This window comes from Scyliorhinus torazame, chromosome 9 (assembly GCF_047496885.1).
Source record: "Scyliorhinus torazame isolate Kashiwa2021f chromosome 9, sScyTor2.1, whole genome shotgun sequence".
In the NCBI taxonomy this organism is placed as follows: Eukaryota; Metazoa; Chordata; class Chondrichthyes; order Carcharhiniformes; family Scyliorhinidae; genus Scyliorhinus; species Scyliorhinus torazame.
Genome location: NC_092715.1, coordinates 52,172,264 through 52,185,770, shown reverse-complemented (window position 1 = coordinate 52,185,770; position 13,507 = coordinate 52,172,264). Strand labels below are relative to the sequence as shown.

The 13,507-nt window shown below is 42.7% G+C and overlaps 1 protein-coding gene across 2 annotated transcripts in view; it reads left to right on the top strand.

Moving 5' to 3' along the window:
- cfap97 (cilia and flagella associated protein 97) overlaps positions 1 to 13,507 on the top strand; it is a 67,999-nt gene that overhangs the window by 1,726 nt on the left and 52,766 nt on the right. For both annotated transcript variants that reach the window (XM_072515883.1, XM_072515882.1), the window contains exon 2: positions 5,065 to 5,324. In XM_072515883.1, the coding sequence (XP_072371984.1) occupies positions 5,065 to 5,324 (260 nt within the window). The remainder of the gene's footprint in view (positions 1 to 5,064; positions 5,325 to 13,507) is intronic.

The window sequence follows — 13,507 nt, the reverse complement described above, 5'->3', positions numbered from 1 at the left end:
ATTCCAAAGATTCACAACCCTGTGAGTTAAGAAATGTCACCTCGTCTCAACCCTAAATGGCTGACCTCATCCAGAAGTTGTCAACCCCCCCCCCCCAATCATGGGAAAGAGCCTCTCAGCATTTACTCTGTCATGCTCACCATTTAAAAAAAAAAATGTTTCAATGCGATTACCTCTTAATTCTTCCCAACTCTAGGAAGATAGGCCCATTTTATTAAATTCTCCAAGAATGAGAGAGTTCTCCAAGTGAAATCTAATGAAGAATGAGAGGGTTCTCCAAGTGAAATCTAATGAATCTTTGCTGTGCTCCTTGTACGGCAAGTATATCCTTCTTTAGGTATGGAGACCAGAACGGTACACAGTGGTCCAGGTATAATCTTCCCTTTACAATTGCAGCAAGACTTACTTACTTTAGTACTCCAACCCTGGCAATAAAGGCTAACGCATTATTTGTCTTTCTAATTTCATATCGTACCTGCAAATTAACTGCATTTCTTGCACAAGGACTCCTAAATCCCTCTGAACACTAACATTGAATAGTTCCTCATTATTTAAGAAATATGCTGCTTCACTATTCTTTCAACCAAGTGAATAAATAACATTGCGTTTCTCTGCGTTATTGTGTTTCTCTGCATTATATTCCTCCTGCCACCTTGTGCAGTCACTTCACCTGACTATACCAACAGTAACAACTTGTATTTATATAGTGTCTTTAATCAGATGTCTGAGGGCTCTTCACTGACATTGTAATGCAAAATTGAACTCAGCCATGTTAGCTCCTATTGGGGAACATGGCCAGAAACTTCAGCAGTGGTAGATTTTAAGGAGTATCTTAAAGTAGGAAAGAGAGGTAGGAATGGGACATTAGGGAGGGAAATATTTACTCCTCACTGTTTGCATTTCCACTTAGCTCTGTATCGTCAATAAATTTGGATTTGTTATGCTCAATGCCTTCATTTAAGGTATTAATATAGATTTGAAAAAGCTGAGTCCCCAGCACTGATCTTTGTCTCCCTTCACGAATAACAACCTGCCAATCTGAAAATTACCCATTTATTCCTTAACAGCAGAACAATACTCGTCATCAGCCAACTGTGAACCCTGGGCATACAATATTGGCTGGTTTAGCACAGTGGGCTAAACAGCTGACTTGTAATGCAGAACAAGACCAGCAGCGCGGGTTCAAATCCTGTACCGGCCTTCCTGACCAAGCGCCGGAATGTGGCGACTAGGGGCTTTTCACAGTAACTTAATTGAAGCCTACTTGTGACAATAAGCGATTATTATTATTATCTGGGACTTGCAATCTGCAAAACCGTACTTTCTTGTGCAACAGTCTTGAGGAAATGTGATGTGCACCATTTGTACCCTTCTGCCAGTGATGCTACTGGATGGAGCACCTCAGTTTTGGATTCTCCAACTCCTTATCCTATACTGTAGAAAAACCCAGATGTTCCAACCAACTATACTTCACTGATTCCCAAAGTTTAATATTTTACTGTAATATCAAATCCAGGTGTTAAACTAAATTGGGTCACAATATACCATTGTCTTTAAATTAGGAACAGAAGTATATCTCTGTTTTGGTCCAATTAACCGTGTCTCAAATCGTTCCCTTATTCGTAAACATATTGTCACTGCAAAATGTTAAGAACAAAAATAGGAGCAGGAGAAGACCATAGGGCCTGTGGAGCCTGATCGGCCATTAAATATAGTGATGAATGATGTTGGATTTCCACTCCACTTTCCCACCACTCCCCATACCCCTTCATTCCCTGAGACCAATAGTCTGTGTATCTTGGCCTTAAATATGTCCAACACTGGATGATGCCACATCCACAATCTTCTGGAAAAGAAAATTCAGAAGATTTACAACCCTTTGAATGAAGACATTTCACTCAAATTACCCAATTTCAAACTGTCACCAGCTGTGTTGGGCTTATTACAATCAATACCTTATAAGGGGCAGGAAAGCCAGTATACTTTAATGATGTGCCAATGTTGTTTGTGATGTTTATTTAATGCCATAAAATGTTCCCACCGTTATCACCACCGATGCTGATGTACTGTGTTACCTTGTTCGAATACCCTCCTGACGTGCAGCAACATTTGTTGGGACAGAATCCAATTGTGCTGGTTAGTGGATAGTTTTAAGGTTTGAAATGAGCATATGAAATTTAATATGCTCGCTATTACAATGTGCTAAAATCTTGGTGATGTTAAATCCATCGATTAAACTTTTGCACTCACCATTTCATTTTACTAAAATTCTTATGGAAGCAGTGTCTAATTTTGCATTTGAGCATTTTACTTGGTAACCCAGATTGGCTGTGAAACATTTTAAATTGTGAATTTCAAGTAACATCAACTCTATTGCGTAGGGAGCTCGAAAGGAAACTAATGAGCAGCAACTCTAAGGTCTCTGGATTGCTCTCAATGCCACATGCTGCTGAGTAGAGAAATAGGAGGTTAGAACAGATAAATGTGTGGTTGGACAGATGGTCGAAGAGAGTGTGCTTTAGATTTGTGGGACATTAGAACCAGTTCTGTTGAAATAGGAATTGTACAGGCTGATGAGTTGCATCTCAACATATCTTTCACAAAAGTTTGATTGTGCTGTTGGGAATGTTTCAACTAATTTGGCAAGGGGGATCAGCACAAGGATATGGCATTAGAAAGGAGCAATGAAGTGCACAGGCCTGGGCGAGCCAGATAGCAGTAGAGAAACACATATTCAGTTCAGGTCTTGGGTGGGGTGAAACTAGGGCAGAATTCAAGATGGTCTAAATTAGGTTCACAGTGCTGAAACAAAGAAATATGGTTTATAAAAAAAAAAAAGTTGGTGAGCTACATGCCAATAGTCACTTGGCAATATCATGTTGTGGGGGTAAGAAGAGACCTGGCTCAAAAAAGGGCAGGACTGAGTACACTATATTGGCTTCAGGTGTTCAGGAAAGGAAGATAATATTACAGTTGGTGGGTGGGGGTCAAGGACAACATTTATCAGGTCAGAATTGAGAAACAAAAAAGGTGCCATAATACTACTGACTGCGTTCTATAGGCTGCCAGCTAGTGGGAAAGATATAGAGGAGCATATTTTTGAGGAAATTGGAGAGAGGTGTAAGAATGTGTGGAGTAGTGATAATGAAATGAAATGAAAATGAACTTCAGTTACCCTAATATGGACTGGGATAGTAATGTAAAGAGTAGAGGAGGGGGGGGGGGGGGGGAAGAGAGTGTCTGAACTGTGTTCAGGAGAATATTCTTGACCATTACATTTTCAGCCTAGTCAGGAATGAAGCATTGCTGTATCTGGTTCTGGGGAATGAGGTGGATCAAGTGTCAGTAGAGGAAAATTTAAGAAACTATAATTCGCGATAAATAGGTTTCGGTTCGCTATGGAAAAAGAATGAATGATATTGATTAAAAACAAGTTCAGTGGGTTGAGAGCTGATCTGCCCCGAGTAAATTGGAATCTAATATGGCAAAACAATAATTGGAAAATGGGCTGTCTTTGAGGAGCTGGTTTAGGTGCAGTTGATGAACATTCCCAGGAGGAGGAAAGATAGAGTGACTAAAACCAGAGCATAAAGAGGGAGTGCGTATGACAGATGTTAGGTTGATAATACAAGAGATCGAGGCTGAATACAGAAATCTCAGAGAGGAAGTGACAAAGAAAACAAGATGCAAATAGATGATTATGATTATAAGAGACTGGTAACTAACAAAAAGAGGAATCCTGAAGTCTTCTGTAGGCATATACCTAGCGTGGGTCAGTCATATCCATGGCCCATGATAGAGTAAAGTAAAAATGATCATAGCTGATCTGATTATGTCCTGAACTCCACTTTCTTGCCTGTGCCCACTGGCCCCACCAATCCTTGACTCCCTTGTCAATCAGAAATCTGACTAACTTAACTTTGAATATGTTCAATGACCCAGCCTCCACTACTGTCTGGGGAAGAGAATTCTGAACACCACCAACCCTCTTGAGAGAAGAAATTCCTCTTCATCTGTCTTTAATGGGCCCCCTCTCCCCATGAGAGGAGATGTCCTCAGCATCTGCCCTGATGAAACCCACTCAACCTTGTGTTTCAATATGTCTCATTCTTCTAAACTCCAATGAATATAGGCCCAACCTGCTCAACCTTTTCTCAGAATAGGCTTGTTAGCAATGTTAAAGCATGTACAGCAAAGGGACAGGAAACAGTCGTGGCAAATTATTGTTTTTTTGGACCGAAGGACAGGAGTGAGGACTAGGACCGCTGCAAGGCGCAATTTTTATCATTTGCAGGTGACACAAAACTTAACACGAGTGATAGACTTCAAGACAAGCTGGTGAAATGGCAGACCCAAGGCAAATTTAATTTAATGCAGTGAAGTATGAAGTGATTAATTTTGGTAGGAAGAATGAGTCAATTTAAAATACAGGGTACAATTCTAAAGGGGGTGCAGGAACAAAGAGACCTGGAGACATACGTGTACAAATCGTTGAAGGTGTCATAACAGGTTGAAAAAGCGGTTATGAAGGCCGATGGGATCCTGGATTTTATAACTTGAGGATTAAAGTACAATAGCAAGGTGACGTGGTGAACCTGTATCAAATACTGCGCTTCAATTAGGGCATTGTGTCCAGTTCTGGGTATCACAATTTAGGAAGGATGTGACTGCATCAAAGATGGTTTGAGGAACAAGGGCCTTCAGCTACATGGATAAATTGAAGAAGCTGGGGTTCTCCTTTTGAGCCGAGAAGGTTGAGAGGAAATTTGCTGGAGGTTATCAAAATTGTGAGGTCGGAACAGAGTAGATAGCATGAAATGTTGCTGGAAGGGTTGAGAACCAGAGGATGTAGATTTAAGGTGATTATCAAAAGATGAGAAATCTTTTTTTATACAGCACATGATTAGGATTTGGACTGCGCAATCCAGATTCAATTGTGGTTTCATGAGGGAATTATGGAAATAAAATTACAGCACCACAGGTAAAGGTGACATGGGAGTTGGGAGCACAGACTCAATGGGCATTATGGCTTCCTGTGCTGTAATCATTCTATGTTTCTTTCAGCTATGATGCATTTGGAAAGGCGAGAACTGCGAAAAATAGTAGCTGAATTTCCTGCACGGAAGCACAAGAAAAACTACACCTTCAGTAGTGAAGAAGCGAAGCGAATTGATCGTGAAAATCAGAGATTGTTACAAGAATTGACCCGAAAAGCCACAAAACCAGCAGCTATCACTTCAAAGTCAACCGAGCCTTCAGTCCGAGTCTATCACAGCACTCTGAACAGGCAACGGGAGCAGGAGAGAATCGAACGTGAAAACCTGGTGAGTTTTTGATTCCTAGTTATCATTAGACTTCTAATTCCAGATTTTTTGTATTCCAATTTCATGATCTGTCATATGGTATTCGATCCGTGACCCCAGAGCATTGCTCTGGGTCTCTGGATTGCTGCTCAATTTCTACACAATACCACCATGCCACTGCCTTCCTGATAGGTGTTCTACGTAGCCCAGAGGCAGAGAAGCAAGAATGCCCAGAAAATTTGAGACATTGCTAAAGGTCTCTGTTGAGATAGCTGGTCTTGGAAAGAGCGATGCTGTGAAGGGGCAGCACGTTAGCACAGTGGTTAGCACAGTGGCTTCACAGTGCCAGGGTCCCACGTTCAATTTCCCGCTGGGTCACTGTCTGTGCGTTCTCCCCGTGTCTGAATGGGTTTCCTTCGGGTGCTCCGGTTTCCTCCCACAGTCCAAAGATGTGCAGGTTAGGTGGATTGGCCATGCTAAATTGCCCTTAGTGTCCAAAAAGGTTAGGAGGGGTTATTGGGTTACAGGGAGGGCTTAAGTGGGTCGGTGCAGACTCGGTGGGCTGAATGGTCTCCTGCACTGTATGTTGGCCTCCTGCACTGTATGTTCTATGATTCAGTCAGTCAGTTTCAGCTGATCAGCGTACACGGAGTCTCCACTCACTGTGGTTGAATACTACACTGACACTCCATTTGGGCTTGTGTATGTGGAGTGATTGCTTGACTAAAACAACAGGGAAATGCTGTTGTGCAGAGCCCTGGTGTGGAATATGCAGGAAGATAAAGACAGGATGGTCAAATGGGCGGAACTTGTCAGATGGGGTGTAATTTAACAAGGAAATATACTATGAAATGTCTGACACTGTGATGTTCCTTCTTCTAGAGTACCCAATTCTTTATTTTCCAATTAAGGGGCAATTTAGCGTGGACAATCTACCTACGCCGTACATCTTTGAGACCCACGCAGACACAGGGAGAATGTTCAAACTCCACGTGATTAGTGACCCAGGGCCGGGATCAAACCCGGGTGATCAGCACCGTGAGGCAGCAGTGCTAACCACTCCACCAACGTGCTGACCCTGGGAAGTTGCGAAGAACAAAGGGCCCATGGAGTGTTTGTCCATAGATCTCTGAAGGCAGAAGGCAGGTTAAAAGGGTGGTGAAAAAGGTATTTGGGACACTCGCTTTTAGCAATCGGGGCACAGATTACAAAAGCAGGGAGGTCACATTGGAGCTATATAGAACTTTGGTGAGGCCACAGCTGGAGTACTGTGTGCAATTCTGGTTGCCACATTATAGGAAGGATGTAATTACACAGGAGGGGTTGCAGAGAAGATTCATCAGAATGTTGCCTGGAATGCAACATTTAAGTTATAAAGAGAGGTTGTATAAGCTTGGGTTGTTTTCTCTGGAGCAGAGAAGATTGACCTGATTGAGATGCATAAGATTATGAGGTTATGATGCGTTTCTGGAACATACCTCTTCATTCACCTGAGGAAGGAGCAGCGCTCCGAAAGCTAGTGACATCGAAACAAACCTGTTGGACTTTAACCTGGTGTTGTAAGACTTCGTACTAAGATTATGAGGGGCGTGGATAGGGAGCAGCTTTCTCCTTAGTTGAAGGGTCAGTTACGAGGGGACACAAGTTCAAGGTGAGGGGTGGGAGGTTTAGGGGGAATTTGAGGAAAAACTTTTTTACCCAGAGAGTGGTGATGGTCTGGAACACACTGCCTGGGAGGGTGGTAGAGTCAGGATGCCTTACATCCTTTAAAAAGTACCCGGAGGAGTATTTGGCACTCCATAACATTCAAGGCTATGGGCCAAATGCTGGCAAGTGGGATTAGGTGGCAGGTCAGGGCCTTTCATGCGTCAGTGCAGACTCAATAGGCCGAAGGACCTCTTCTGCACTGTAGTACTCTGTGATTCTGGGATGGTGTGGGGATCCTGAAGCAGTATGGGTACGGATGGAGTTGGGGTCATGTAGGGGGTCAGGGTTAAGGGCATTAGTAACGACCTCGCTGTCGTTTTCTCGGGGGAAGTATTCAGTGAACCCGGTGGTGGTCTCCACACTGAAGATATAGAAACATAGGGCAGCACAGTGGCGCAGTGGTTAGCACCGCTGTCGCACAACGCTGAGGACCCGGGTTCCATCCTGGCCCCGGGTCACTGTCTGTGTAGAGTTTGCACATTCTCCCTGTGTCTGGGTGGGTCTCACCCCCACAACCCAAAAGATGTGCAGGGTAGGACAATTGGTCACACTAAATTGTCCCTTAATTTGGAAAAAAAAACACATAGAAAATAGGAGCAGGAGGAGGCCATTCAGCTCTTCGAGCCTGCTCCACCATTCATTATGATCATGGCTGGTCATCCAACTCAATAGTCTAATCCCATTTTCCCTTCGTATCCTTTGATCCCCTTCACCCTAAGTGCTAAATCTAACTGCTTTTTGAAAACATGCAACGTTTTGGCTTCAACTACTTCCTGTGGTAATGAATTCCACAGGTCGACCACTCTGGGTGAAGAAATGTCTCCTCATCTCTGTCCTAAATGGTCTACCCTGTAACCTCAGACTGTGATCCCTGGTTCTGGACACGCCCATGATCGGGAACATCCTTCCGACATCTACCCTGTCTTGTTCTGTTCGAATTTTATAGATTTCTATGAGAATCCCCCTCATTCTTCCGAACTCCAGCAAATACAATCCTAACTGATTCAATCTCTCCTTATTTGTCAGTCCTGCCATATAGAAATCAACCTGGTAACCCTTCGCTACATCCCCTCTAGAGCAAGAACATTCTTCCTCCGATAAGGAGACCAAAACTGCACATAATATTCCAGGTGTGACCTCACCAAGGCCCTGTATAATTGCCATGATGTGGAGATGCCAGTGTTGGACTGGTGTGAGCACAGTAAGAAGTCTTACAACACCAGGATAAAGTCCAACAGGTTTGTTTTGAAACCAACCTGTTGGACTTTAACCTGGTGTTGTAAGACTTCTTACTGTATAATTGCAGCAAGACATCCCTACTCCTGTACTCATCCTCTCTCAATGAAGGCCAACATGCCATTTGCCTTCCACCGCCTACTCTACCGTCTGCTATACGTGCATGCTTACCATGAGCGGCTGTGTACGAGGACACCCAGGTCTTGTTGCGCATTCCCCTCCTAATTTATTGCCATTCAGATAATTGTCTGTCTGCTCTTTTTTTGCTACCAAAATGGATAACCTTGCATTTATTTAAATTATACTGCATCTGCCTTTTATTTGCCCACTCAACTTGTCCAAATAACACTGAAGGATCTCTGCATCCTCCTCGCAGCTCACTCTCCCACATGACTTGGCAGCAGGGTGGTATTATGGATAGCACAATTGCTTCACAGCTCCAGGGTCCCAGGTTCGATTCCAGCTTGTGTCACTCTGTGCGGAGTCTGCACATCCTCCCCATGTGTGCGTGGGTTTCCTCCGGGTGCTCCGGTTTCCTCCCACAGTCCAAAGATGTGCAGGTTAGTTGGATTGGCCATGATAAATTGCCCTTAGTGTCCAAAATTGTCCTTAGTGTTGGGTGGGGTCATTGGGTTATGGGGATAGGGTGGAGGTGTTGACCTTGGGTAGGATGCTCTTTCCGAGAGCCAGTGCAGACTCGATGGGCCGAATGGCCTCCTTCTGCACTGTAAATTCTATGATCTGCAAATTTGCAAATATTACATTTTGTTCCCTCATCTAAATAATTATTATATATTGTGAATAGCTGGGGTCCAACAAGTACCACTCCCTCTGGTACCCCACTAGTCTCTGCCTGATAATTTGAAAAAGACCTGTTAATTCCTACTTTGTTTCCTGTCTGCCAATCAGTTTTCTATCCAGCTGAATACACTACCCCCAATCTCCCTGCCCTTTAATTTTACACACTAATCTCTAGTCAAAAGCCTTCTGAATGTCCAAATATACCACATCCACTGGCTCCCCCTCGTCAATTCTACTAGTTACATCCTTGAAGAATTTCAGTAGATTTATCAAGCATGATTTCCTCTTCGTAAATCAATGCTGACTCTGTCGCCACTATTTTCTAAGTTCGCTGCTATAAAATCTTTGATAATGGATTCTAGAATTTCCCCCGTGACTGAGGTTGAACTTACTGGTCTATAAGAACATAAGAACTAGGAGCAGGAGTAGGCCATCTGGCCCCTCGAGCCTGCTCCACCATTCAATGAGATCATGGCTGATCTTTTTTGGACTCGGCTCCACTTTCCGGCCCCAACACCATAACCCTTAATCCCCTTATTCTTCAAAAAACTATCGATCTTTATCTTAAAAACTTTTAATGAAGGAGCCTCTACTGCTTCACTGGGCAAGGAATTCCATAGATTCACAACCCTTTGGGTGAAGAAGTTCCTCCTAAACTCAGTCTTAAATCTACTTCCCCTTATTTTGAGGCTATGCCCCCTAGTTCTGCTTTCACCCGCCAGTGGAAACAACCTACCCGCATCTATCCTATATTATGGGTCAGGGTTTAGAGAATAGGTTCCCTATCACTTGACATGATTGACAAAATTTAACTACATCTTTATGTAGTCCAGGCCAATAAAAATGTTTCTGGATTTTAGCTTGAGTTTTCCTTATTCCCAAATGACCTCCCACTGGTACCTCGTGCAACTCGCAACACCTCCTTTCTATACCCTACTGGCAATACTACTTGATGAACCTCTGCCCACTTTTCATCTGCCTGAATATGTAAAGGTCTCCATTTTCCTATCAAGACTTTTCCCATCACTTTTACGGTGATAACACTCTGGTATACTCTCAGATTCCTCTTCCGTGTATGCTTTCTGATACATCCGTTTTATTTTTATATCTTTCTGTTGTAACTCCGCCAATTTTCATGAACTAAAAATATCCGCATCATCCTCCACCTGTTCTTGTTCTTTTTCAACCATCTGGTCAAAAATTGTTTCTGATAATTGCACTTCAACTTCATCTTCACTCTTTGATTTCTCCTCTTGTCTTAACCTGTGACTTTGCGACCTTGTTACGACACAATCCGGAAAAATCCCAGGATATTCGTCCTTCAACACTTCAGTTGTCTGATTTTCCACTGGCTTATCAACCACAGTAGACATCACTCCCACCTGCGATCCAGCTATATCATTACCCAAGATAAACTGTATTCTTGGACAAGATAATTTCTCTTACTCCTTCACCACCTTCACTGGACTTTCCAACCTTACCTTGTATAATGGAACGCTACTCCTCTCACCCTGAATTCCACATATTACCACCTTTTCTGGCAACATTCTTCCCAAACTACGTAACGCCTCATCTCTTACCATTAAAGATTGACTAGCTCCCGTATAGCTCAAAATTGTGACTTCTTTACCTGCTCCTCCTGATACACATAGGTAAACTTTACCCACACAAGTAATTTCTGTAAAGACACCTGGCACCTTCTTATCAATCACCTCTTGATCAGGCTGTGTTTTTTGCACCTCGTTCGCTTCCCTTGGGTTTTCCTTTACCACTCTAACAAACCCCACTGTCTTATGCTGTTTTACCACATCAGCCTTCCCAGTGCTTTTCTTCAACCACCAACACTGTGACTTTACATGGCCTAATTTATTACAGTGAAAACATTTGAAACTTTTCATGTCTCTTCTACCCTCCTGGATTTCTTATTTAATCTGAGGGTACACTCTCCTTATTATCTCCCATCAGATCACCTTTACTTTTACCACTTGAGTATTTCTCATGTCCCCAGTTTCTATCCCTCACAGGCTGAAACTGATGTCGGAAACCAAGCTTTGATTTATGAACTAATTCATAATCATCTGCCATTTCTGCTGCTCACCTCGCAGTTTTAACCCTCTGCTCTTCCACATGAGTTTTCACTACATCAGGAATTGAATTTTTAATCTCCTCCAAAAGTATAATTTCTCTGAGAGCTTCATACGTTTGGTCTATTTTCAAAGCCCTTATCCACCTATCAAAATTACTCTGTTTGATCCTTTCAAACTCCATGTATGTTTGCCCAAATTCCTTCCTTAAATTTCGAAACCTTTGTCTGGAAACTTCAGGCACTAGTTCATATGCACCTAAGATGGATTTTTTCACCTCTTCATATGTCTCAGATACCTCCTCCGGTAGTGATGCAAACACTTCACTAGCCCTACCTACCAGCTTTGTTTGAATCAGTAATACCCACATTTCCTGCGGCCATTTCATTTGTTTAGCCACCTTCTCAAATGAAATAAAATACACCCCCCCCAAAAAAATACAACACTAAGTAACCTTGTAAGCTGTCCTTTTAACATCCAAAATAATTAACAATCCTTCAAACAGGAGCACATTAGGTTTACATTCAATAATGAGACCGTTTACAATTCTGGGTTCACCAAATGATCCATAGATAGTCTTTGGATGGCAGAGATCAACAGTATAGCTCACTGAAAAACACAGACACACCCAAGCTTTTTCTCAAACTGAAGCTAAAAAGCAGAAGTAGAGCTCCGCTCCACCCACACTCTGACATCACTCCAGTAACTTGAGCAGCTCCATTTCCTAAAGGTACATTTCTTAAATACCCATTTCTTAAAGGTGCTCTCACATGACACTATCTATTCCCTTCATAATTTTATGTTTCCATAAGATCCCTCCCACATCCTTCTGAATTCCAACGAGTACAGTCCCAGTCTACTCAACTTCTCCTCGTGATCAAACCCCTTCAGCTCTGGGATTAACCTAGTGAATCTCCTCTGCACACCCTCCAGCGCCAGTGTGTCCTTTCTCAGGTAAGGAGACCAAAACTGAACACACTACTCCAGGTGTGGCCTCACTAACACCATATACAATTGCAGCATAACCTCCCTAGTCTTAAACTCCATCCCTCTAGCAATGAAGGACAAAATTCCATTTGCCTTCTTAATCACCTGTTGCACCTGTAAACCAACTTTTTGCGACTCATGCACTAGCACACCCAGGTCACTCTGCACAGCAGCATGTTTTAATATTTGATCATTTAAATAATAATCCCTTTTGCTGTTATTCCTACCAAAATGGATAACCTCACATTTGTCAACATTGTATTCCATCAGCCAGACCCTAGCCCATTCACTTAACCTATCTAAATCTCTCTGCAAACTTCCAGTATCCTCTGCACTTTTTATTTACCACTCATCTTAGTGTTGCCTGGAAACTTGGACACATTGCACTTGGTCCCCAACTCCAAATCATCCATGTAAATTGTGAACAATTGTGGGCCCAACACTGAACCCTGAGGGACACCACTAACGACTGATTGCCAACCAGAGAAACACCCATTAATCCCCACTCTTTTTGCTTTCTATTAATTTACCAATCCTCTATCCATGCTACTTCTTTACCCTTAATGCTATGCATCTTTATCTTATGCAGCAATCTTTTGTGTGGCAGCTTGTCAGAAGCTTTCTGGAAATCCAGATATACCACATCCATTGTCTCCCCGTTATCTGCCACACTGGTAATGCCCTCAAAAAAATTCCACGAAATTAGTTGGGCACGACCTGCCCTTTATGAACCCATGCTGCGTCCGCCCAATGGGACAGGATCCATCCAGGTGCCTCGCTATTTCTTCCTTGATGATAGATTCTAGCATCTTCCCTACTACCGAAGTTAAGCTCACTGGCCTATAATTACCTGCTTTCTGCCTACCTCCTTTTTTAAACAGTGGTGTCACGTTTGCTAATTTCCAATCCACCGGGACCACCCCAGAGTCTAGTAAAATTTGGTAAATTATCACCAGTGCATTTGCAATTTCCCTAGCCATCTCTTTTAGCACTCTGGGATGCATTCCATCAGGGCCAGGAGACTTGTCTACCTTTAGCCCCATTAGCTTGCCCATCACTACTTCCTTAGTGATAACAATCATCTCAAGGTCCTCAGCTGTCATAGTCTCATTTCCATCAGTCACTGGCATGTTATTCGTGTCTTCCACTGTGAAGACCGACACACAAAACCTGTTCAGTTCCTCAGCCATTTCCCATTATTAAATCTCCCTTCTCATCCTCTAAAGGACCAATATTTACCTTAGCCACTCTTTTTTGTTTTTATGTATTTGTAGAAACTTTTACTATCTGTTTTTATATTCTGAGCAAGTTTACTCGCATAATCTATCTTACTCTTCTTTATAGCTTTTTTAGTAGCTTTCTGTTGCCCCCGAAAGATTTCCCAGTCCT